At 46.7% G+C, this 27,223-nt stretch overlaps 2 protein-coding genes across 3 annotated transcripts in view; one reads left to right on the top strand and one right to left on the bottom strand.

Moving 5' to 3' along the window:
• Positions 1-7,676: 7,676 nt before the first annotated feature.
• On the bottom strand, positions 7,677-15,792 carry cyldl (cylindromatosis (turban tumor syndrome), like). Of its 2 annotated transcripts, XR_004795637.2 has the most exons (16): positions 15,427-15,792; positions 13,823-14,287; positions 13,468-13,731; positions 13,282-13,360; positions 13,017-13,195; positions 12,377-12,548; positions 11,942-12,071; positions 11,245-11,355; positions 10,987-11,078; positions 10,843-10,906; positions 10,613-10,745; positions 9,468-9,576; positions 9,225-9,343; positions 8,651-8,864; positions 8,330-8,566; positions 7,677-8,182 (listed from the first exon to the last, which is right to left on the bottom strand). XR_004795637.2 is itself a non-coding variant. In XM_035647630.2 (15 exons), the coding sequence occupies exons 2-15, from the start codon at positions 14,255-14,257 to the stop codon at positions 8,382-8,384; spliced, it is 2,286 nt and encodes a 761-aa protein (XP_035503523.1). In that variant the 5' UTR covers positions 14,258-14,287; positions 15,427-15,792; the 3' UTR covers positions 7,677-8,381. The 2 variants fall into 2 exon arrangements, 1 of the variants encoding a protein (XP_035503523.1); XM_035647630.2 differs by having other exon boundaries at positions 7,677-8,566.
• Positions 15,793-17,405: 1,613 nt separating this feature from the next.
• zc3h3 (zinc finger CCCH-type containing 3) overlaps positions 17,406-27,223 on the top strand; it is a 59,558-nt gene continuing 49,740 nt past the window's right edge. The window contains exons 1-3 of the mRNA XM_035647517.2: positions 17,406-17,559; positions 19,140-20,511; positions 21,055-21,218. Coding sequence (XP_035503410.2) covers positions 17,514-17,559; positions 19,140-20,511; positions 21,055-21,218 — 1,582 coding nt within the window. The 5' untranslated portion in view covers positions 17,406-17,513. The remainder of the gene's footprint in view (positions 17,560-19,139; positions 20,512-21,054; positions 21,219-27,223) is intronic.

Here is a 27,223-nt window from a genome sequence, read left to right as displayed (position 1 = left end):
TTTATCTCCTTACTCTCACAAAGGAAGCTCCAGTGTACCCTACGCTAAAGGAGATAGGAAAGGAAGCATTGAAGTTCCTTTCATAAGCACTTAGAGAATCTGAACAGCTCTTATCATGGCTGCTGATCGAACACTTCCGGGTCACGTCAACATTTAGGAAACTTCCTAAGCCACTTTGACAATTCGACCTCACCCCTTGTTGTGTCTCCGGAGTAAAAACGCAACTTGTAACTCGGTGGAAACGACGGTCAGAGCTACAAGAAGGAGGCGAAATGAGCGGCGTCAAACGAATTTGTGTGAAATAAATGAGTTGTACAGTGAAGCAGAATCATCGGACGAGCCGCCAGCAGCAACTGATAACCACAGCCAAGTCTCTTCTCTGTTGGTGCTCATCTGTTCCTTTGTGGATTGTCGCTGGCCTTGGAACAACATTCCTCTGTACAGTGTGTGTGTGTGTGTGTGTGTGCGTGTGTGTGTCATCCCTGCTGGACGCCTGCTGTGTGCAGCTGCTCGTCCCCCAGACGTCTCACGGCGACTGAACCCCCGGAGACGGGCCGAAGGACGGGACTCGTCCAGATGTGTCACGTACAGTATCGGCTCCTCACCTTCATATCGCAGCTCATATCTGGGGAAAAAAACGAGATGAAGCCCAAAGTCCTTCCAAATCATTAGGTTTACAATAGAGAATGACCTTATTGTGGAGATTCTCTCTCGTCCAGGTCGGAGTGACCCCACGAGGGTTGTTGAATCAGGAGCAAACTGATGTGTGAAAACTGATCAGGACTCATTTTGGGGAACACGAACGTCGATTACGAAACGTCGGTGGAATCCATCCAACAGTTACCGAGATATTTCAGGGAAATGCTTCATCCTCTGGGGATCATGAATGCGTCACACAAACATACATTTGTTATACTTTTCTGCTCATCAAAACTTTAGAATCCGTCAGAATCGATTGAAAAGAGGTGGAAGGACTTTTCTTTTCGTGTCCGGTGTTTCGCAGCCTTGTTGCTCAGCGGAGACCAGAGGCCGCAGGTGTCGGCGTGCCACCAGCTGTGTCCAGATGTTGAGCTCAGGGAGAGAACAGGACAGAACACGCTGAGTGTGACAGTGTGTGTGGACGCTCTGATATTCTTTTCTCCCCTTTCACAATAAAAGCCCCTGCTTGTTATTCAGACGGGGGGGGGGTGTTTCCACAACATGACCTTTACCCACATACGTGTGCACCTGCACATGTCCGTCGTGGTGAAGGTGCGTCTCCTCCTCCTCCTCCTCCGTTGATTGACGCTCCGCTCGCTTGCGGGATGCGATGACCTTCAGTCTCCCCCTCCCAGAACTCGCTGGGAGACATTTTACGAAGATGATTTGAATAATAATACACTGAAAGTTATGCTTATGTGACATTTATTATTTCATATTGCTGTTTATGCCTGACTGACTTTTAAATTACTTCAGTACTGATTTAACAGGACGCCGCTTAACGTGTAACCGGTGTGTCTTGTTCTCATTTCGTCCTCGCCGTCCCTCGTTTACTTACTGCTTCATTTTTTATGTGTCTGGTTATGATTTATGGTTTTATTTCACTAATGTGTCTCCATTTAGTTTTTACAGTCTTGTTATTTTTCCCCCCAACGGTTTGAAGAAGCAATAAATACCACAGACTGTAGATGAGTTCACTGACATTCTCCTGGTGTTCGTCCGTGACAACCGACTCAGAGACGAGAAGACGGACGGAGACGAAACCGACGAACACATGAGTCCACTCGTTTCTGATGCTGGTACGTGACAGAGTCGTCTGAGGGTTTTATATCTTCACGTCCGACTCACGCGGTCGAGGAAGCTGTGGACGGTGCAGTGAGATATTGAGAAATGAGATATTCAAACTGATGTTGTTCCATCACATCTGGAAATCAGACGTGAAGTCAACAAGAAAGAAAAAATTATATATGTACTTGGTTTTATACTGTCATGGTCAGAGAACACATTCGTTCCTTTGTTGGTTCCTTCATTCCTGCCTTCCTTGGTTTCTACATTCCTTGGTTGGTTCCTTTGTTCCTTCATTTGTTCCTTCCTTCCTTCATTGGTTCCTTTGTTGGTTCCTTCGTTCATTCCTTGGTTGGTTCATTCATTGGTTCCTTCATTGGTTCCTTTGTTGGTTCCTTTGTTTCTTCATTTGTTCGTTCCTTCGTTCATTCCTTGGTTGGTTCATTCGTTGGTTCCTTCGTTGGTTCCTTTGTTGGTTACTTTGTTCCTTCCTTGGTTGGTTCCTTCATTCTTTGTTGGTTCCTTCGTTGGTTCCTTCGTCCGTTCCTTTGTTCGTTCCTTCGTTGGTTCCTTCGTTGGTTCCTTCGTTGGTTCCTTTGTTGGTTCCTTTGTTTCTTCATTTGTTAGTTCCTTCGTTGGTTCCTTTGTTCGTTCCTTTGTTCGTTCCTTCGTTGGTTCCACCGTTGGTTCCTTCGTTGGTTCCTTCTTTCGTTCCTAACTTCGTTCAAGCACAGCGATGGTTTACGATAAATACTTGTGTCAAAATGAAGGTTCCAGAGCTAACAAGCACATCCAAATACAACGTTGATCATATTCAAGATGTGAGGTTTGAATGAGAGTATTTGCTAATCACCTGGCTTGTGGTTTCTCAGGTATGTGGTGAGTTGTGACGTCGTCTCTCCTGTGCGACAGAACGATCCTCCCTCAGCTGTTGTTTGTTGCTGCTGGTAAACAGGGTTTTAATGAGGATATCAGGTTGGAGAGAACTGGCTCCTAATCGCATCTCCCTCCTCAGCCCCGACTCCCGGGCCTTGTGGCCTCGTTCGTCTGCTGTGCTCAACACATTTCTCTGAAGAATCAGGCTTTGTCCACGGTGACAGACGACTCCGTTTAATCAGATCAACGAGCCCGACTCTTTCTGATGACGTCCCCGTAATTGAAAGCGCGGCGCCTCGCATTAATCCTCATTATCTCCGCAGCTGACGTTCATTAAGACGGTTTGTTGTTCAAGGTGCAGCATCGCATTCAGACGTGCGTCGCAACAGAAGTGTGTCCAGTTCTGCTGCGCCATTCTGTCTCGGCGGTTCGAGTCCCAGTTATTCAAAATTAGTTTTTATTCTTTTTTTTTATCATATGAGCGGGAAATCGGCAGGTCAGTGGAACCTTTACTCTTGGGGTTTGCAATTGAATCAGACTCTAAGTGGAAACTGAAACCAGGACGGAGAAGCCAGAAAGCAGTTTACGTTTTTTTAATATAAAAACTTTTGACTGTAATATCGAACGAGAAAGATACTGGAAGTCTTAATTTTTTCAGGGTCCAAGCTGAAGTCCAAATTCCAGAGTAGAAGAAAAACAACCTTTGACTCTAAAGTCTCAAAAAGACAAAACAAGAATTTTGAACCTGTCTTCATCCAATGTGCACATTTATGCTCTGGACATTCAAGCAAATTCATGCACATTTGATTTGAGGACGCCTCATTTCATTTAAGAACAAATTGTAATTGGTTTAGCTTTGTTCCGCTGCAGTTTCCGAGCCGTCGGCTGTGGTTCCGCTTCGGGGACGCTGACGCGTCGTCAGCAAGGTGAATGCTGTCGCCACGAGCGGCCGCAGCCCTGAGGGGGATCGATCGGCGGTTTCCCACTAAAAGCCACGTCTCATGTTCCCCCGTCACGCGGCGAACTCCCCACTCCGCTCATTGTGATGGATGAAGTCGTCTGCCGTCCCTCGGGCGAGGGCTCCTCTCCGAGCTCGACAGCGGGCGGACGCATGACTGGCAGACGGTGTTATTACCAGGCAACATGCGGGCCGACGTTTTTATTCCTTCCGAATGCGCGTGTCAGCCGCGCCCCCGTCACGCGGGGCCTCCGCGGGGCCGGCTGTTGGCAGGAAGTACAAAAGGAAGACATAAACTACTGGGAGAAAATTTGGGAGCTACAAATGAGTTATTCAGATGTAACCCCTGGTCAGCTGCTCCCCCCTTTTGGGAAAAACACCCCAATGGCGGCTGAGGTCCACGTGCTCATCGTGGATGGATGTAGATCCGGGTGCCGTGGGAGCGGATGAGGTACAAACCTCCAGTGATATCGAAGAATCAGAAACCTCCTCGCTGCTGAGAATGAATTCCGGACTCTGGAGATGTTCGCCGCACAAAACAGAAACGCAAAGACAAGAAGTGTGTGTTTTGCTTTGATGACACATTCACCGGCGCTAATGCTGACAAGTAATTGAAGGAGCGTATGGCTGAGGAAGTCTCCGGGGGTGGGAGGGGTAATAACGGCCTTTCTTCTCGTGGGAGGATAAATCTTTTATGAATCTGAATTGATGGATAGTGCACTCGGAGTGGAGGAACAGCCTTCAAAGCGTTAATACATGTGACCTTTAATTTCTTTAAAAGAAAGAAAGACAAAGACAAATTAATGACGACCCATTCAGGCCTGAATTCAGGTCAGATATGATTATGTTCACAATAAACAAAACCTTAGTGACAAAAAGAAAACCCTCTATAAAATGTAGCTGATCTCAGATCAGATCTTGATTGATCAGAATCTGTGACGGATGATGTTTTGTTCTCCTTCCTGTCGGAAGCTTCCTGACGGGGGCTAAGGGGAAGATGAACGCGTTTCAGATGGGCAACAGATAACAAGTCGACAAAGTGTATTACACAGACGTAATCAATATTTCATGAGATCACAGGGGGATGAGTTTCGGAAGTACAAGATGGATGAAGATGAATATGTACTTGTTAGGAGGTTATGTTTTTGCCCCTGTCCGTTTGTTGGGTTGTTTGTCAGCCGGGTCTAAATATGACAGATTCTTTCCTGTCTTGTTAACAATGTTAAAGAAAGTGACCAAAACAAAATGTCTGGATCCGCCCCTTTGTCTGGATCGGTTTCAAAATGTAATGTGGCCGATGTCCCGTCCTTCCACCAAAGCTGTTTACAGACATAAAGTCTGGAAAAAATGTCCAAAAAATTGGGTCCGGAGTTCACTGATCACATATGAAGAGCGCAGCAGGAGACTGTCTGACATTCACGCGAGGGCCGGCGCCTGGGTGGAGCGCCAACTCGCTCGCCGCGAGTCTTTCAGCGAGTTTCCAGCTGTATTGTCACAATGGCTCACACAAACATTTTTATTGGAAATCTGACGAGGGGTCCTGCTTAAAAAAAACAACCAACCAACCAACCAAACTACAAAATACAAACCAACCAACCAAACGAAATCATAACCTCCTTGCCGAGGGTAAATATCATCTTAAGGAATCATAACGAGCAGGCAGGTTGGGATTCCTCCTTTCCTGGGAAGATGTAACTTCTGGTTTAGATAAGTGTGACATGAATACATCATTTTATTACTTGATCGACTACGAGATGTGTGTGTGTGTGTGTGTTACTGTTTCAGAGGCGGTATGACTCCAGACTTCCTGCACATCCAGTGAAACGAATATCAATGTTGAATAAATTCTCCTACCTCAGTTAGGTTTAAGGTCTTAAGGTCTCGACCAACTCTTCTTCACACGACTCCGACGTCGCTCCCTCTGAAACAAGGTTCCCCGTCTGCTCGTGGAAACTGATAAGGTCGGCAGCCACAACACCACGCGCTCACACACAGCAGCGTCTCGCGGTCGGCTCGTCTCCGTCAGTGGGACAGAGGTGACGGAGACCTGCGGCCACGTGAGGACACGTCTGGCTTTTCACTGCGTCCCGTAGAGGACGGCCTCGAGGACGGGACTGCTCGTCTCATTTCTGGCTCTACCACGAACCTCTTCCCCGGATTGTCTCCAACGCAGGCGAGACGAGGAACGTCATGTTGACTCGGACGTGGCGCCGCGTCGGGGTCGCGTGAGTTTTACTGCGCAGACGTTTTTCTTCTTCTGGAGTCGTTGGACCTGCTCACACAAGCACAATATTCCCCTTCCTGTAGACACACACACACACACACACACACACACACACACACGCTTGCAGCAGCATATTGATAATGATGAATATGCTTGATAAATGCTGAGCGTGTTGGATGAAAGGGTTTTTGGAGTTGCGGGGCCGCGTATGCTCACTCAAGGATGCCCCCTGCCCCCTGCCCCCATCCCCCCCTCCTCCCGATGCCCTTGGGTATTTAAAAGCAGCAGACCGATCACAGCGCAGCGCTGCTAACTGACGCAGAGGTCGTCCACAGAGCTGATCGCAGCGAAGGGCGGGAGGGGGGCACGATGGACGGCAGGATCAAAAGCATCCGGGGCGCAGACAAAGATCCGCGGAGGCAGAAGACGTGAGACCTGAGGAGGCTCTCGCACTTTCAATGTGCGATAAAAGCTCATGTGCATTCGGATCACGCGCGGCCGTGAGCGCACGCGGCGTCCGCTTCAAAGCCCGCCGCCGCCGCAGCGTTTCTCGTTGTATCCTGTAAGTGTGACGGACGTTTTTCAGATCCGGGCGAGGGTCACGGATCTCCACTCTGAGCCTTCTGAAGTTGAGGCTGCGAAACAGTGAATGTCCTGCTTGTCCTGCGTTTCAGGAGCACGACTCGGCAGGTTCTGTGTCTGTGAGGTTTATCAACGCCGTGCGGGACGAGCGACGACAGCGATGTTCACTGGGATTGAGTCGGGTGAGAATCCACCGGATCCAGACTTTAGTTGGATCCGCACCAAATTGCACAGACTCATAGAATCAGTCCTCTAAAGATCCATGAGATATATACGCCTGGAAATCTTTGAAAATGTCTGTGAAAATTTAAACAAAAAACTCCCAACATCAACGGGTTCTTTCTTGGCCCCGTGTTCCATCCTCCCTCCGGGTTTTGTAGAAATCTGTTCTGCAGTTTTTTGCGTAATCCTGCTGACGAACAAACACAATGACCGACAAACAAGACCAAGGCCCGGCGGGTCCTTGAAGTGGCAGCACGCGATTCTGGAGAAAGTTTGTTTCGCTCTTTTGTTGTGATTTTACTGCTCTGACTCGGCCGCAAACCCGACGCACTGACCACTAGGCCAAAACCGCAGCGACGCAGGGCCACCAGCCGGCGCGTGTCTCACGGTGTCGACCCGTGATGCTTACAGACTGCACACACACCTTTGTGTGGTGCGGTCCGCACCGATTCTTTTGGTTTTCGATGTACAGAGCCTGGGCTGAGCCGAAAAATCCCGACCTTTTTCCCCCGGCGCGCACGAAAGCCACAGCTAACACACGGAGAGGAAATATATGCGCTGAGTTTTCAAAGATATTTCAACAAGAATCGCTCACTGCCCCTTTAAATTCAATCACGCTGCACCACATTTCAAACACTCACAGATATCAGTCTTGGAAATATGCCTGTTTTTCTTCATCAAAATCCAAAAATTACTTCCTGGGAAAGAGAAAATAAAAATATTCCTGGACCCCTTCGTACGGATCCACGCCAAAGTTCTATTGGGATTGTTTCTTTGGCCCGTGTCTCATTCTTCCACCAAGTTTTGTGGAGATCCACTCTGTAGTTTTTCTCTAGTTAACCTGCTGTCAAACAAAGAAACAAAGAAAGAAAGAAACAAGGATGAAAACAGAACCTGCCTGGCGGAGTTGACCAATGATCAACTGATGATAGTTTCTACATGATGTTTTTGCCTTTTTGTGTTTTTCTTCATTAATTTGTGGCTAAAAATATCTACACAGAGAAATGTATCTGTTGCTTTTATTAATAAATACACATGTAGAACTGGGGATAATGTTTTATCATTTCCGTTTATTCATTATACTCATAGTACAGTATATCACACCCAGTCACAATAAACGGTATCAACGGCCACACGTTCGTCTGAGGGCAGTTATTCCGTCAGTCGGGAGGCCGACGGACGCAGAACTGCATCTTCATCTCACTTCCTGAGGCCGAAACTCAAATGTCGGAATATTCGACATTCAAGAAAATAGAAAACAATTTCATTTTACTGTCGTGCAGTATTAACTTGCCACGATCGTAAACTCTCATTAAGGTCCAATGTTGAACAAGCCCGTGTATTTACAATATCAGATGCCAAAACTGAAATCATAAGCATTCATTTTTTTTCATTCACACTTTCTATAAAACATTTGTAAATAGAATTATAAATCCTGATGTTTCAGTGTAAGGCGTCGTTGATCTTCGCCCACAAACACTGTGATTGTCAGTATTCTTGACTTAAGATTCTAGCGCAAATTTTTTTTGGGGGGGGTCACTTGGTTGGTTTTTTATCTACAGAGGGAAAAAAAACAAAAATAAAATTAATAAATTAAGATTAATTATAAATCTTATAATCCAGAAGCATGAAAATGTCGACATGTGATATTTCACACATTCATTCAATAATAATCACGTAAAAAAAAGAGAGAAGAAAATTACACAAAGAGCAAAGTCGTGTGACGAGAGAACCGGAGGTTTTTTCCCGCCGCCCTCAGCGATAGAGGCACATGCTGCTGCTCTGGTACAGGTACATGTAGGCGTCGCAGTACAGACGCTTGGCCACGCCCTTCATGTCCCGGGGCACCTGAGCGGCGAGCTCGGCCGGGGACATTTCCAGGTAGGCGCCCAGCTCGGGGCAGCTGCGCACCTCGGGGATGTTGTAGCCGTCGCTTTCTCCTGGTCACGACGGGGAAAACAGACAACTGAGCCAAAGAGCGTTTGTGTGCGAGTGAAGAGAGAAGCCCCCCCAGGAGCGCTCACCTTGTCGGTCCGCCATGCTGTCGAAGAAGATCCAGTCCTCGGCGCTCGGCCCGTGCTTGATGAAGGACACGTAGTGGCTCGTCTCGATGCAGAGCACGGCGAACAGCTCCAGCTTGTCTCTGGTCAGAGTGTGGGGAGCGCCGCAACCCAGGAAGACCGTGGGGATGTCCAGGGCGGCCGGCCGATGGGAGCCCCGCTGCGGGTGAGAGTGCACCTGAAGAGAAAGACGAGAGTGTGAAGGGCATCGTCCAACCGTCCATCTCCTTCTGCTGCTGCTGCTGCTGCTGCTGCTGCTTCTCCGAGGCTTACGGTGGCAGCAGACGAAGCGTGGAGTTACCCGACATCCCTCTCCCCAGCAACACCTTCCAGATCTAAACACTTAAATATCTACAGATCATTAAATGTCAGTTTTTTTGTACGGTTATAATAATAATAATAATTTGAATCAGGTGAAGCGGTGAGTTGGCCTCTATCTGACGTCCATCCATAAACCATCTCTAACAAAACCAGGCCCTAAATTATTATTATTATAACAACAGAGAGAAGACACATCGGGTGCAAGCTGACTCCCGACCTGAGAGGAGCACGTCCCACAGAAGACTTTGAATCCCGTCAGGCTGAAAACGGGATCTTTGAAACAGTCGGTGCACTGCTGCTCGGCCATGTCTCCACACAGAATGCACTGCAGAGGACCTGGAACACACACACACACACACACACACTGCGAGTGTTGTATCCCACGTGTGTCTCTCCACGTTAGTGTGTGTGTGTGTGTGTGTGTGTGTGTGTAAGAGTGTGTGTGTGTCTGTGTGTTCACCTTCAGAGAGGAGCTCAGTGATGTCCAGCTCCAGAGAGGGAATGATTTTGTCGAACATCTTGAATTTCTTTCCGAAGCGCGGCATCTGTAGGATGAGGCACGAGGGAACCTGCGGGGAGGAGAGAGAGGGCGACACACACACGCACGCGCACACACACGCACACATACGCACACACAAACGTACTCATGCACGCACACACACACGCACACATACGCACACAAAAACGTACTCATGCACGCACACACACACGCACACAAACATACACACACACACATTGCTAAGACGGGAAACACAAAAAAAGATCTGCTGAGAAAAGACTCCGACAGAGCCCCCTGCTGGAGGAAGAGGGGAGCGCCTCAGTAGATACTGTACACGAGACAGTTTCATACCAGCTGCAAACTGATATCAGTCGATGCAACATTTGAAACGTAGATATGAGACATTTGACGGAACAATTAGATGATTCGTTGAGTAATTAGAATTTGATAAGCAGCTGTTTCACTGTGTGGAGGCTCACAAGTGTCAGGGAAATGGCAAAGAGACATTTCATCAAATAATAACTAATTGTACAATTAAAAATGGATGGATTTGGTTCCCATTTAATTTCATTACATTAGAAATTCCTTATGAGATATTCTAAAAGAGCAATAAAAAAATAAATCATAAAACAAATTATAAATGCTAAAATAAATTAAAAAATATTTTTTTCATTTAAAAACAGAACCTCCTCGTTAAATTGAACTCATTATTGATGGAATGATATTTCATTTGTAACTTTTATATTATTTTTGTATTAATTTCCGTGACAGTTGAAAAATGCAAAGCTTTTGGTGCGTTATGATGTTTATGAACAAAGAAATTCATATGAAAGTTGATATCAGATCATTGTGACCAAAATAATTAACATTTTTATCACTGCATCTATGGAAGGTTTGAAAAACAATAATGATGCTACTTTCAGTGTGTTTCATCTTTGACATTGTTGGGGTTTTTTTTATTAAACGCTCTTATCGTCACAACAGTAAGAAACATAAATGATTTAGGAACTGCTGGATTGATTTACACGATATTATCATACGTGAAATAACATCAGAGTATTATTATCAATATCGGGACGTCGTGACAGAGTTCAGTAAAATCTCACCTCCGCCAGTTTGAGTCCCGCCGTGTGGAAGGAATGTTCCAGCAGCTGCTGGACTGTGGGCAGCACCAGGCTGTGGTTCTGGTCCAGGAAGATCTGATAACAGTAACTCTCCTGCACTTCACCGCCGGCCGAGCTGAAAGGGAGCGGACGAGCGGTTAGAGTCCCAACACGTCGAGGAGGAAGGAATGTTACTGTGATGGACGCGTTGGACGGAGGCGCGGTGAGCGTACAGTTTGAGTAAAGGCTCCAGGGCCAGAATATGGTGCATGATGACGATGAGGAACTCCTCCGGGTCTGAAAGGCAACGCGACATCAACACATCAACACATCACCTGGAGACCATAGAAACAAAAACAAGTTGCGGTTCCACCAACCCTTCTCGTCCGTGGTGAACGAGTGACTGTAGCCGTGTTTCTGCAGCTGCTGCCGGAGCTTCATGATGTGCCGCCCCTCCACGAAGCCCTTACTGCAAAAGAGCACAGACAACATGACGCGCGGGGCTCCATCGAAGACCCTCTCAGTGCGAATCCATTGAATTGGCCATTTAAAACAACATGGCTTCTGGACGGGAAAGCAGAGTCACTTTGATGCCAAAGCGACAACAATAAAAAAAGTGCATTTGAAGCACTCGCCTGCGGAGAGGGTTGACGATGTCGCGGAGCAGCGTCTTCTGGATCGGGGCGTCCTGAGGCGCCGTCGATTTGAACAACATGGAGTCGAGCACGGAGGAGCAGGAAAACAAACTGGAAACACAGAGGGGGAAGAAAAACAACAACAACAACAGCAGAGGTTTGACACCACAGTAAAAAACAAGAATCAGATTTTAATTTGGTTTCCTGCTCCGAGAGCAGACAGCGACGTAAAATACTGTGCGTTTTCAATTCAGGGCTTGTAAGATGTGTAACTGACAGACCAAAGGAAACACTTTTCTTCATACGATTGTGTTGTTAAAAGAAAAGTTTAATTCAGAGGATTGAAACAATGTAAATCTGGTTGTTTCTTGTTCGGCAGTCGAGCCTCAGACCTTCGATATCGACGCGTCCTTGAACGTGCCACGAGAGTTTCGAAAAATGGTCCCTGACTGTAACTGCATAAATATATCGTTCACCGAAATACTTTTATCAACTCAGGCAAGTTTCAAGTCCCTGCAAGTTGGATTCCATCGTGTCCAGAAAAGGAACAGCTGACTGGAAGGTTGATAAAGATTCTAAAACCTTCTGAAACACTTAAAGCAACCCACCTGCGATTTGTAGATCAAACGGGATGAAACCTGCTAAACTTCAGCGTCGACAGAATTTGTGATCAATAATCTATATTCATCGTGCCGACCTGAAGAGGGCAGCGTCCATGTAGCAGGAGTTGCAGTGGCCCTGGATCCCCTTCATCCGTCCAGTCAGAATCTGGCTCACCTGCTCCGTGCCGATTGGAGGAACAGTCTCCAGCGTGCCGTGATCCGTCACTAATCCGACACACGCACGCACGCACACGCACACACACACACACACACACACACACACACACACACACACACACACACACACACACACACACACACACACACACACAGATTATAACGTATGTGAACACACAAGCTGATATTTTTTCTCTTTTACTAATATTTCTCTTTTTTAAAAAAGATATTAAAAAAAGGTAAATACACGTCAGCTAGTTAGTTGATGGATTCCAGGTCGACAACACGCATGTGCAAGCGGTGAACCTAATGAACGAGCTCGTTCTTATCGTGTTCTCGGTCGCAGGCGTTACCTCCAGCGTCTTCCTGCTGCTCTGGCATCTTCCCACCGTGATTGGCCGACTCGCTCTGGAAGCGCGAGTCGGGCCGACAGGAGCTCAGCCTCAGGAACAGAGCTCTCTTTGGGGGACAGCTGAAGAACCGCTCGCTCTTGAAGGTGCCGTCGCTCACGCCGCGCTCCTCCTCCTGCCGACGGAAACACACACACACTGGTGAGCGGGAGTCAGTCCAAGGGTTAAAGACACAAAACAAAAACACACAATTTAAATAATATCTGATTTTTAACAGTATCTCTGGTGTCACAGGGGATTTTTTTAGATCATGGATTTAATGATTCTGAAACATCCACAAACTTGTCACGATACCCGACACGAAGCGCTTACTGCAAAATACCCGAAGACACCACACAGTGCGGCCACCTGCTGTTAGAACTTGCGTTACTTTACTAACGTAAAAAGACTCCATTTTTATTTCACAACCAAAACAATGTGACATGTAAATCACAAAAACAAAGAGGATTGGATTTGAAGAAGGAAACCCTAAGGCTTCCAAATGAGATCCATGTTTCTGTGCTCAGAAATTGTGTGCATGCAGGTTCTTTAACAAAAAATGAAAAGTGACTCTGCACAGAAACATAGTCGGAGTAAATATTACCAGCTCCAGTCCGGCCATGATTTGCTCTCTGTCAGGGAGCGTGCCGATCCAGCGGATGATTCCGTACGAGTTGCCAGTAGCCAGCGTGAACTCTACCATCGAGTTCAAACTCAGATCCAAGTACAGATCTTCTGTGTTCAATTCAGCCTGCGGCGTATCAGCGTCCATCCTCTCCGGCTCTAGAGGGAAAAAAGTGCTCGGGTCAGATTTAATCACAGACTTGACAAACGGCGTCACGCGTCCTCGTGTGAGAAGCTGCTCGGACCTGTGGGCACCTCTCCCTTCACGACGCACTCCAGTGGAACTTTCACTTCGCCTCCCGTCTTCCCGTTCTCATCCGTGTCCTGGAAACACCGACAAAGAAAAACGTGAAGACGAGCAGGAGCAAAACAGAAACGTACAGAAAGGAGTAGATAGATATGATAAAGATAAAAACTGAAATATGACTGACTGTGGAGATCCGAACGTAAGATGTTCCGTCCTTTTCCAGAACCATCCCGTGGCCAAGTATATCACCGAGGAAGTAAGTGACCCTGTCGCCGACGGCCAGCTCCTCCGTCTGCAGCGACTGGGGCGGATCTGGGACGGCGGGCGGCGACAAGGAGCTGGGAACCAAAGGCCGGACTCTGGAGAACGGGGCAAAAATGCTGCAGTCTTTTGCACAGGAGTGGGAGATGTCATGCAGGTTGGTCGGCCCCTTCCCCCGGTCTGCCCCCTGCGGGTGGAGAGAGGCATAGCAGGACCCCTGTCAGTTGCATCCTCAGTTCAATAATATTTGCTTCCCCCTCACCACGTGAAAGCCTCACCTGCAGCTGAATCCCAAAGAACACTGCCGATAGTGGAGGATGTGGATACTTTGGCTTTTCGAGTCTTCCAATGTAGCGGATGACGCCCCTCCGCTCCTCTTCTCCCTCCTGCACCACGACCACAGTGCCCACCTTGAGTTCGAGTGCCGCCTGCAGAACAGCGCCCTCTCGGAACCATCGCAGCCGCTCCGCGTCCTCGGGCAGCGCCAGCAGCAGCTCGGCCCACGCCGCACTCAGCTCCGTCATGCAACGCAAGTCTATCGGGTAATCTAAGCCTGACTGTGAACTGAAGGGGATGACGCTCAACGACTGAGAGGAAGAGCCGTGTCTCCTGTGCTTGTACTCGGAGATGTAACATATGCAGCCTGCACTGATGTGTCCAGAAAATTCTGGTTTTTCAGTTATGATGAAGTATATGTGGCTTGTTGACGTCATGGTGCCGCGGCCTGGAGACGGAGCAGGTCGCTGTACAGAAAGAAACACACACACACACACGTTTGTACTTCTATGTTTGTGAGGATACACATAATATATTCCCTTTGCCCCCTGACCCTAAACAACCCCAACCCAAACTTAAACTTAAACCGATCTCTAACCCTAAACCTGACAACAAGGCTACGTCCACACAGTTACATTTTTATTTTCTCTGTCCAGACGAGGAACATTAAAATAATCTCCGTCCAAACTAACACACCTGAAATCGTACGTCACATTGACCATTCACGCACATACATGAGCAGGTGTTAACAGGAAGCAAATCGTCTACTCCGCAGTCGGTTGCTTAGTTACTCTCACCCTTTTTTTCCCTCATGCCGGGCCCTAATCCTCTTCCGTACACTACAGAGAATACAGGCTTCTTCAGACACTTCTGTGTTGGTTTCATTTACGGTGTTATGGCCCAACTGGTTTTCGATTTAACTGGGCAAAACAGAAAAATGAGGCCTCACTGGTCTGACGCTGGTCACACACACACACACACACACACACACACACACACATCTGGGACACCACACACACGCACACACACACACACACATTGGGGACACCACACACACGCACATATACACACACATTGGGGACACCACACACACACACACACACACACAAACATATAGATATACATACATACACACACACACAAACATATAGATATACATACATACACACACACACACACACACACACACACACATTGGGGACACCACACACACGCACACACACACACACATTGGGGACACCACACACACGCACATATACACACACATTGGGGACACCACACACACACACACACACACACACACACACAAACATATAGATATACATACACACACACACACACAAACATATAGATATACATACACACACACACACACAAACATATAGATATACATACACACACACACACACAAACATATAGATATACATACATACACACACACATACACAGACACACACATACAAACACTCGCATTGGGGACACCACACACACACACACACACACACACACACCATGTTACCTCTACAGTGAGCCGGACACAGTGGAAACTGCCCCCCCCCCCCCCCCGGAAACGTTACACACGTGTAAAGTAGTCGGTGAACGTTACCTCCACTTGTTCAGCTACTCTCTAAACGTTCTGCCTCGTCTCCTCAGTGTTGAACTTCAGCTTCACTCGTCCAACTCCGCTGCCCCCACGAGTTTCACTTTCACTCCCTCTCCGCGTCTCTGGCTCCACCTCACACTCGACTCACTTCACTCACTTCCGGGCTGTGAAGTCGCAGTTCGTTCGCACGAGTCTGTGAACAACCGACCGACCGACCGACCGACCTGTCGCTCGTCGTCCTCCACTCTCCCCAGGGGCTCGGTTCTGTTCTGGAGGACGTGTCAGCTGTTGTTGTTGTTGTTGTTGTTGTTGTTGTTTTAAAACCTGTTGACAGTCCGCAGCACGTCACGTCGTGCTGTGTGGTCAGAGAGGAATCTGTGTTAATCCCTCAGGCTGGTCTTAAAGGCAACCTCTGGCTTTAAAGGGACAGTTCAGTGATTTCGACGTGGGGTTGTATGAGTTTCTTATGCATAGTTTACATGTGACGTCATGGAGATGGTGATCAGCGATGTCACTTAACGGAGTTTGGAGGAGAAGTGGAAGTAGCGTAAATCTGAGTCATACTGTTGCAGAGGGGACCACATTTTTTGCCACATTTTAAAAACGTTACCCAAAAAAGCAATATAGCCGTTGTAGTGTCTTTTTGTCCATATATGGAATAAGAGGGGAATATGGGCTTACTTCTCTTCCTTTGGAATGTTATGCAAGGGGTCTTTCAAGGACCCTTACCACTCCTTTACTTGGCCTTGAAAGTAACACGTCTCATATAGCATAACTTGATTCGAAACCAGGTGTTCCTTGTCAAGCCAATGATGGGCCTATAAATGTAACCCCCAAGAAGAGTCGGGGGGGTTGTCCTTTTGGCCGGACACTCTCCAAGCTCTGCAGGGCTTGAATCGATACTGGTCTTTTTGTAATAAACCTTTATATACAATCAAGACGATGTCGGCGGACTTCTCTTCAATACATCTTCACATCATCGCTACTTAGTATACAACACCGTTCAATTGTGCGATAAAGGATTATTTTTTTTCACCGCTTGAGTTTTATGCCAGATAGACGTTTAAGTTTGCACTTTCTTTTTCAAGTGTACTTCGGCTATGTATTACTGCGCCAACTCGCCGAGGTAGCTTTGAGTCAAACAGCTGCTTTGCTGATTGATACGCCTCACAATTGTACAATTGCACGGATATATAGATTTTTTAAGGTAGTGTTTTAAAAATACGTTTTTTGGTGGTCCCCTCTGCAACAATGGGACTGTGACTTAACTCTGTTAAATGACATCGCTGATCACCATCTCCATAAGGTAACATATTAACTATGCATAAGTAACTAATACAACCACCAATTCATAATCACCGAACTATCCCTTTGATCAGATTAGTACAGAGATAAAAGTGTGCTGAAAAGCTGGTTTGATCACATGGTATTGTGTTTGAGATCTGATTAAATATGACATGTATTACTTTGACATTTGAGACATGTAGCTGAAACCAGATTGTGAGGTAGTTTGTGCCACTGGTAAAGACTTGAAAATAATAAATAAAAGTCACCCAGGTTAAGTTACATTTGTAAAGTCTTTCAAACCATGTTAAGTCTCAAGTGTTCAGAGGGAAAGTCCAGGTGAAGCCTCAAGGACATAGGCATAGTGACATTTAGGAAAAGCCTTTTCTTCACTGTCAATTATTAGCAGCTTTAATTACCACCAAGTCTCAAGTTAAGTCGAGTTTTTGGGGCATTTATAGTTTAGTTGTGTCGTTAGGTCCCAGGGCCAAATCCCTACAGCTGTTTGCCTCCAAGTCTCAAATTGTATGCATGAAAAAAAAATTATGAATATTTTTCTAAATTAAATGTTCCTTAAACCAGGGAACATTGTATTTGCCGAGTATTTAGACCGTATATTTTCATTTTGTGTGCATTACACATGCCAATCGCTTCTGTGTTTTAAAATTGTATCCTGCAAGACAAGACCGAGGTCACCTTCCACCACGCGGCACCGTAACTCTGCGATTGGATCAGTATGAAAAAAGCGTCATCCTCACTGGCCGATGTAAGTCGCCGTTTGATGACGCGCCAGCTGTGATGCAAACATGGCGGAGCGAGAAGCGCTGAAGAGGCAGATCGATCTTCTCCAGGGTGAGTCTCGCTCCGTGGACGTCGACGGGTTGTTTTAAAAAGTCACACGCGGGGTTTTAAAACTAATACATCATCAGCTGCCGTTGGGATTTTCTTGCCGCGCTTTCTCGTATTTAAAACACCCCCGGTAACGACCGTTAGCTTCTCCCTTAGCAACGTTAGCCGCTAAAAATAGACTCATCTCTGCTCTCGACAGAGCAGCTAACAGGAAGTGTCCACTTCCTGTTAGCTGCTCAGGTTAGATAATTACATGTGCTGGTACATGTGAGCCAGTAGTTTACCTCCACACGAGAGGCCCGACGCTAGTTTGACGTCATAACCAGGACATGTGTCGGTTAATCCAACACATATCCTGGTTATGACGTCAGGCGACAGACAGGTGTGGTGCCGTTCAAATAATGCAGTCAAAAGGATAATTGCAATCATTTCTGTATTTTGTAACATAACCCATTACCGTATAGCATCATGTTAATTACAGTGTAGTAATATTAGACATACAAACCTTAAAAACAATAGGATCGCATTTCCTGTGATCAAACCATGCTTGATTACGCTATAAACGGCAAACACTTGGACACAATTGTGATTATTCTGTTACAAGAATTGTCTCACAAAGACATATCTTTGATATTACTACGGACATAAAGTTGCGTATATGTGCCCACAATGAGAGTTTGATCCAGATAAGATCAGTTTCTGGCGGAGGATCACTTTTTGTCACTATACCGGCGCTAGTTTAATGTAATAACCAGGATATGTGTAGGTTAATCCGGTGTGTGGTGCCAAAAAGTGATCCTCAGCCAAAAACAGTTTTTTTCCTGGATCAAACTCTCATTGTTGGACAGTTATATCATAGATACGTCTTTATTAAACTTTAACGTTTCTTGTAACCCAAGGAGCACAACTGTGTTCGCCGTTTATAGCGTCTTCAGGAAATATGATCCTATTGTTTTGCATTTGTATGTCTAATATTACTACACTGTAATTGGTTGATTGATTTAAAATGTCTATTTCGAGTATTTGTAAATAATTAACATTATGAATATGGATTTCTTAGTATGTTTTTTCAAATTGCTAGTTTTGTCTGGGGCCTTAACACAAGTCCAAACTTTGGATAACATTTATCAGTAGCGACATAAATCATGTAGGACCAATAGGCCCGTGACGTGAGCTCACGTGATTCAGTATCAAAATGTTGTCGATAAAATGACAATAATATCGTTTATCGTGATGATTTCTGGGACCATATATTGTGTAACAAAAAGTAGTCATCATGACTGACATGCCTCAGTGGTTTAGTTACAGTTATCATCACTGAATTTCCTCTTGTTATTCTGAGCTGCAGTGGTGGTTTAAGAGTAAAAGCATCAGAATCAAAGACTCTTGTTTTTATTGAAAATGAATCGATAAAAGCAATGATGTATTTATTCAGTGTTATAAATGATAACAATAATAAAATCCCTCCCTGATTGTTAGAAGCTTAGAGCAGACAATTTCACTGATCCCCAAAAAATAATCTGTTGCTCTTATTTGTCACTTTATTTTAAGGTTATTATTATTTATTATTTTCTAATTCCCAGATCTCATCAATAAGCACAAGAGCGTCCATGGCGACGCACCGTTTCCAACGGCCGAGCCGACGCAGCTACAAGCTCCAGCGTCCGTCAGAGGCAGAGGTCACGGCACGTCATTCGTCCATTCCTACGGCTCCGGAGGTGGAGGGAGAGTTTACGTGCCTCCGACTCGTGGGAGTTGGAGGAAAAAGCATTCTCTGAGAAACAAGACCGCTCAAACCTCTTTTGAGCATCACTCCGCGTCTACGTCCTCCTCCTCTGTGGAACAGTCTTATTCCCTGCCCAGCCACAGCAGAGGAGAGGAAGGAGGAGGCCGAACCAGAAGTGACCCTTCACTGTCGGGGATAGCCCAACAGAAGAAAGATGGACGTGGAAGCAGCACCACAGGGATTGGGAAAGATGCAACAAAGAAACCATCAACAGATGTTCTACGTCAGAGTCAGAGTTCGAGACAGACTCAAGAATTCCAGCCAAAGGCAGCAAGCGGGAAAGTCGCCCTCCCAGGAAAGATGGCCGACGTTTCTTTGGTGGTTCCTCCTTTCGTCGATACCACGACCTCGCTGAGCGGCTCCGTGGTACAGATCAAACCTTCTCTGATCAGCAGAACCAGCACCGAGTCTAAATGGACTCCAGTAGCTCCTAAGACTGGTAACATCACTTTACCTGCCTCTGCTCTGACTAAGGTAGAAAAAAACCAACAACCTTCACCCAACCTCGCATCTCAGACCAGCCAGACGCAAATCAGTGAGTCTTATTTGAAAAAATCCAAGTTCACTTGGATTAAGAGCCAGAACGTGGGAGGACAAGCCCCAGGAAAGGCCGTGTCTGTTTCCGCAGCATCAGTCTCTAAAGCTGGATCCCCCTCGATCACATCAAGCAGGAGAACCCCCACCAAGAAGTTGCCGCGGAAGCTTAGCCCCGTCACCGTTGCCCCCAAGACCTCCAAGTACAAATGGGTCTCCGCCGCCGGAGCCCAAACCAAGACGTCACGGAAACCGCCGTCTCCAAAAGGCCTGACTCTTCCTCACAGAGCTCCGGAGAAGGGGGAGGCCACCAGGAGACTCCGATCGCCCGCCGCTCCCTCCGCGAAGACGAGAAGAGCGACCGGCTCCTCGCTCAGCAGTCGTTACCGCTGGAAGGCGGCGGGCCAGAGTTCCCCCGGAGGAGGAGCAGCAGCAGCGACAGCAGCCGGGGCGTCGGCGTTGACGGCGCGTCGCAGATCCGCCTTCCACTGGACCGCGGAGAGAAGCGGCAGAGGGGTGAGAGGAGGGCTGGTCGTTAACCCGTCTCTGCCTCACCGGGCCTCCCTCCCGCCGTCCTCCCCCGCTGGTTTCAAACTCCGCAGCAGGATGAAAATCATCAGGAAGTCTCCGAACAGGTGACTAATGGGGGGGCTGTAACTATAGATTATTTTCTCAAATAATGGATTAGTTACTGTGAAAAATGTCGATCGTGTTTCCACAAAAGCCTCAAGACGATTTTTTTTTGTCCTAACACCAAAGATATTCAGTTTACTGTCACAGAGCAGTAGAAACACCAGAAAATATTTATATTGAAGAAGCTGAAATTATCACTTAAACAGATTTTCAATTATCAAAATAGTTGGCGATTAATTTACTAGTTGATTACTAATCGATGAGCTGTTGCAGCTATAATATAAACATGATCTAACTTTCTTTCTTCTCTCTGACTCTTCTAATTATGTTTTTTTTGTTGTAGCTGTCTTTTACCAATAGGTGGCAGCAAAGCATAGCCGAATATACTGTATATTTAAGTGTCCTTGTTCATTTAAGGCTGTTAACATCGCTTTTTATAGAGTTTTCTTTACGTAATTTGCAATTGAAAAAAACAAAAACTGATCACACTGCTCTGTCCTGCCCTCTGTGTGTGTGTGTGTGTGTGTGTGTGTTCGTGACCACAGCGGAGGTGGAAGCAGCCCGTCAGCAGGAAAGTTCTTCCCCCGGGGCCGAGTACACGCCGCCACCAGGACGCCCCCGGGAGTCAGGAGGACGCCGTCCAGGGAGCTGGTGTCTTTTGGCAGACACAAGCTGAGGCGACTCTCCCCTCTGACGTCAACAAGGACAAGTAAGGAGCAACACACACACACACACACACACACACACACACACACACACACACACACACACACACACACACACACACACACACACACACACACACACACACACACACACACACAAGCTCTTGTTCAGTGTTGTCCCGGTCAATTTCGTTAAGACGACTAATTGCTTTTGCAACCATGGAAAATAAAATGACGTGGTTATTATGAGCGACCGTGTCTTATCTGGTTAGTTATGGTCCAACTGCTATTTCTGTGGTAGAAAAGCTGAATTTATTTTCATTAATCTTTTTAATATCCTCACTTACAAGTCTGTGAATATCAGACCTTCCAGGTACGATCAGAATCTCAGCCACTATGTAGTTAATAAGAATTACAGTCTACACAGACTGACGGTGTCGCTACGACGACCTGTTTTACCATATTTCAGTACTCGTCTCGATGCTTCGCCAACGATTCCGACACATTGAACACGTGCAGCTGCTGCTTCTTCACGTTATTCAACGTGATGCAGAAGGATATAATGCTTATACGGTCCAGATAGTTTGATTTAATAACTCAAGAAAGTGACATTTTTGGAGGAGTTGTCTCAGTGATGTCGTTTGCTCCTTTTGTAAATTATCTCCTCTCGGCTGGAAAACCATCCGTCTCCTGTTCCGTGTCCAGTTCCTCTTTTAAAAACCTCCCACATTAAGAAATTAAGGAAGCTGAGAATTAATGGCGGAGCGCAGAGCGATGTGTCGTACCGTCACCACATCCAGCAGACGAAGCTGCTTTTACACTTTCCGCCCGTGGTTTAACTCCTCAACCGCTGCTGTTTCTGTACTTTGGACACGTTCCGTAAACGGCCGGTCAGTTTCTCCGGGAGAGTCGGAGAACATTTGATCTGCTGCTGTTCAACGGAAAGTGTAGATCTTCTTCTTCTTCTTCTGCGATGATCTGATTTTTTAACCTCCATTCATTTCAGAATTGTAGCTCCTTCATGACCCGTATACAAACACAGTTTGTCACTTATTCTCATTGGTGGTTTTTAGCCCTGGGCCCAGATAACTAATGTAAATCTCTTTTTTTCCCTTCAATTCTCAATCAATTCCAATAGTTTGCAGTTATTTTACCTTAAGACAGTTTCAATTTGCTCTCATGCTGCTCCAGCCTTGTCCAGCAGAGGGCAGCAGCTCTTACCCATGTCCTCCTGTTGTTCGGCTTTGTGCTGCCGGCTGTCACAGGAGGAGGCGTGTAAGAGGAGGAGGGGGAGGGGAGGTTAATTGATTGCCCAATTCAGCCGTGATGGCGAACAAGTGCCGATAGCGGGTAATTTGCAGGAGGGTGGAGGCGGAGCGGCGACAACCGCTATCAAGCCCTGGCACCGCTCTCCCTCCTCCAGTAGATAAAAAAAAAGGAGCTAATGCATAATTATCCTTTTGCAAATTGGATTGTTTTAACGAACTGTAGAATATCGGCCCAACCTGATGGAAAGCAATCATTGTTTTTACAGCAGCCCCTCCTCTCCTTCCTCTCGCTCCACTTGCCCCCTCCGACTCTCCGGTCATTCTACCGCGTACCCTACACGCCTCGCGCCCATCTCGCTGTAATCTCCCCCGGACTCAATGGAGTCAGAAGACATTAGAAAAGCCATCACTATTAACATTAGGCTTTATTCGTTCTCTCTCCGAGTCTGCTTCCATTTTTCTGATACTTAAAAACTTCTTGCATCCTCCCCCCCCCCCTTTTTTCCTCTTAATCATTAACCTCGTCCCCCGTCCCCCCCAAACAAACCTGCCACACAAAACACACGCATCTCTAATTAAAGGCGTGCATTCGGAATCGGGAGACGCGGGCAGGATGGAGTGCGGAGAAGCTGCTCGTCGCCGTCTGCGCTTCCGATAAGAGCCGCTAATAAAGAGCAAATTGAATTACTAATGACGGGAACCAGAGTCCCTATAGATGAGCCCGTTAAACACCAACCTTATGACCGCTCACACACACACACACACACACACACACACACACACACACACACACACACACACACACACACACACACACACACACGAACACACACACAAACACACACACACACACAAACACACACACACACACACACACACACACACACGCGTGATAATACACTCGCAAACAATGTCTCTTAATTTCCTCCCTCAACGGCTGGCTTCCGCCTCCTCACGTTAGTGGAGGGGAGCGTTTTCTGAGGTGCTCGGTTATCTGCGGTTTAATTTAAAGAGGGCATAAGCCTAAGTAAGCAGTTAAAGCTGTAATGAATCAAGAGGTGTGTGTGTGTGTGTGTGTGTGTGTGTGTGTGTGTGTGTGTGTGTGTGTGTGTGTGTGTGTGTGTGTGTGTGTGTGTGTGTGTGTGTGTGTGTGTGTGTGTGTGTGTGTGTGTGTGTGTGTGTGTGTGTGTGTGTGTGTGTGTGTGTGTGTGTGTGTGTGTGTGTGTGTGCGCGCGTGCAGGAGACGACCATGTAGCCCAGATAATCTAATAAAACAGATAAATGTCAGAAGAGCAAGAGGAGGACTGCTGAGCCGAGAGCTTCAGGCCCCACGTGACGGGCTTCCGGAGCGTTTTAGGTCTTTATCTCACTTCACTTCCTCTCCTCCTTCACACCCTCCTCCCTCAATCTCTCTCCTCCTCTCTCACATCCTCTCCTCCACCTCCCCCTGCTTCCTCTCCTCCTTCACACCCTCCTCCCTCAATCTCTCTCCTCCTCTCTCACATCCTCTCCTCCACCTCCCCCTGCTTCCTCTCCTCCTTCACACCCTCCTCCCTCAATCTCTCTCCTCCTCTCTCACATCCTCTCCTCCACCTCCCCCTGCTTCCTCTCCTCCTTCACACTCTCCTCCCTCAATCTCTCTCCTCCTCTCTCACATCCTCTCCTCCACCTCCCCCTGCTTCCTCTCCTCCTTCACATCCTCTCCTCCTCTCCTCCACCTCCCTCTCTCTTCTCCTCCTCTCCTCTCTCACTCTCTCTTCTCCTCCTTCACGCCCTCTCCCACTCTTTCTCCACCTCTCACATCCTCTCCTCCTCTCTCACTCTTCCTCCTCCTCTCTCACATCCTCTCTCTGTCTCTATTCTCCCTCACATCCTCTCTTCCTCCCTCTCTCCTCCTCCTCTCACTCTCACTCCTCTCTTTCGCATCCTCTCATCCGCTCCTCCTCTCTCACTCCCCCCCCGCTCCTCTTCTCTCACTCCACTTCCTTTCCTCCTTCCTTCCTATTGTCTTTTCCTATCTACTATTCCTTCAGGTCAAAGAAAGTTGACTTGTCCTAAGACTTAGGACAAGTCAACAGCGCTGCTCAGAGAATCCGACTCGACTTTCACTAAACTACCTAATCGTGTGTGTGTGTGTGTGTGTGTGTGTGTGTGTGTGTGTGTGTGTGTGTGTGTGTGTGTGTGTGTGTGTGTGTGTGTGTGTGTGTGTGTGTGTGTGTGTGTGTGTGTGTGTGTGTGTGTGTGTGTGTGTGTGTGTGTGTGTGTGTGTGTGTGTGTGTGTGCGTGCGTGCGTGCGTGCGTGCGTGCGTGCGTGCGTGCGTGCGTGCGTGCGTGCGTGCGTGCGTGCGTGCGTGCGTGCGTGCGTGCGTTGTCTCCTCACTGTAGTTCTCAGTTAGCCTCTATCGCTGTATTATGTATCATAAAACACACACACACACACACACACACACACACACACACACACACACACACACACACACTGGGGTCAGATTGTTGACCTGTCCATGTGTCACAGTAGCAGTGACTCTGTGACGGTGGCACTGCCACCTTTTGCTCCCTCGGCATCATCTTACCAACATGCTGCCCTCGTCCAACCTCCCAGACCATTACTACCACAATACCCCCCCCCCCCCACACACACACACACACACATACACACACACACCTCCTCCACCTCTTTCAGGGATCCCGTTACTGCTCCTCCACAGTGATCCCATTTATTTCAGCCATAAATCATGCGCTGCTCTGCATCGAGGTCCCGGACCCTCGGACGTTTTTCCTCTTTCCTCCCGTGAACTGTATGTTCACCCTGCTGTTTGTGACACACACACACACACACACACACACACAAACACACACACACACACACACACACACACACACACACACACATGTATAAAATACAGAACCATGTTCATTCACGCCTGATCGAAACGCTGCTCATGACTGAACTGAGTGAATTTATGTATTAGCATATTTCCAACACGCAGCAGCAAAAAGCACCTGTTGACTCACCTGCGTGTTTATCGTGTGATTTTTTTTTTTTCCCCCAGTTTTTTTGTCCCTCCTTTTTCTACGATCAGTGTAAAACACGTTTATATAAATATCAATTTCACAAATGAATCCTCTCCCCCTTGACACCTGTTGTCCAGTCACAGCTCTTCACTTTTTTAAAATAAATTCCGATTTACCCATTTCTAAAACTGGACTCCATTTTAACAAAGTAAAAAACAAAAATCCATGTTCCCAGGTTTATTTATTTATTGTTGATTTACCTTTTCTTGTATGAAAATATACCAGGGCTGCAACAGTTAATCAATTAGTCATTGACTACAAAATGAATCGCCAACTTTTTGATAACATATTAATCGGTTCAAGCTGTTTTTATGGGGGGGGAAGTCAAAATTCTCTGATTTCAGCTTCTTAAATGTGAATATTTTCTGGTTTCTTTGCTCCTCTGTGACAGTAACTGAATCTCTTTGGTGTGTGGACAAACAAAACATCATCTTATGATTTTGGGAAACGCGATCGATATTTTTCACCATTTTATGAACCAAATAACTAATTGATTAATCGAGAAAACAATCAACAGATTTATCGATAATGAAAATAATCGTCCAGCGATGCGGTCTAAAGGCACACGCGTCGAAAACATCTGCATCCATTTTCTTCTGTTTGTTTATTGTATCACGAGCTTCATATTTCTGAAACACTAACTCGTTTGTTCGGACGCTGGACGTTTGAAAGACTTCATATTTGATGGCGTAAGTCTGAGTTGTTATTAGTGATTATTACATTATCTTTCAGGGTGTTTAGGATGCGATGACACAATAAACACACACACGTATCGCAGCCGGGACATTTTTTTTCCCAGCGTTGCGACAGGACGTGCAGCTGCGCAGCCGGATCCCCCGTCTACCCTGTCCTGTCCTGACTCCGGCCCCCTGGCACAAACACACTCACTTGTTTATTTCTGTTTGTTTATTTGCATCACTCTCTGGTTCACACTTGCTCCAGTTTCTCCCACTTTTCCTTCACACTTGTGGCCACTTGTCCTGCTGCTGACACACACACACACACTCACTCACTCACACAGAAACTCAAACAGCTTGTGTTACGATGTGCATGTTGGAACTGTTACTCTATATCTTATATTTATATTTATATGCTCATTTTTTTAGAACCTTTTTATTGGTCAAATGATTTTAATAGTGGGTCTCTCTGTTTGTGTGTGTTTGTGTGTTGTTGTGTGTGATTCTCGCATCAGCTGCTTTCCTACATACCGTTCCCTAAATGCCATTCCCCAGTGTTCCCATAGTATTATCACTCAGTTGGACGACACACACATTTGCACCGTGGACCTTAACCTAACACACACACACACACACACACACACACACATTCTGCTCATTCCTCTGCACTTTCTCAGGCTCTCTGTGTCAAACAGGTGGACCTCTTGTCTTCTCTTTCTGTCTGTGGCTTTCTCTCTCCCTGTCTTCCTTTCTCTTTATATCTGTCACCATTTGTCAAACACACATACACACACACACAAACACACGGTGTGCACGGTGCCCACACACACGCAAACCTAAATTGCTGCATCGCTGTAATGATTTAGGTAGAAACTGTTGCAGAAAGAGAAGAAGAGCTGCTAAAGAATTTCCGTTTTTTTTTTTCGTGTTTCTGCTTCAACATTAAGAACCAAAAAAACGTAACCTCATCGTGCTTTAATCCATGTGTCTATGGATATATAAACTCTGTGTGTGTGTGTGTGTGTGTGT

The sequence above is a fragment of the Scophthalmus maximus genome, chromosome 13 (assembly GCF_022379125.1).
Source record: "Scophthalmus maximus strain ysfricsl-2021 chromosome 13, ASM2237912v1, whole genome shotgun sequence".
Taxonomy (NCBI): domain Eukaryota; kingdom Metazoa; phylum Chordata; class Actinopteri; order Pleuronectiformes; family Scophthalmidae; genus Scophthalmus; species Scophthalmus maximus.
The sequence above is the reverse complement of the archived record's forward strand: the minus strand, read 5'-3'. Positions and strand labels throughout refer to the sequence as shown.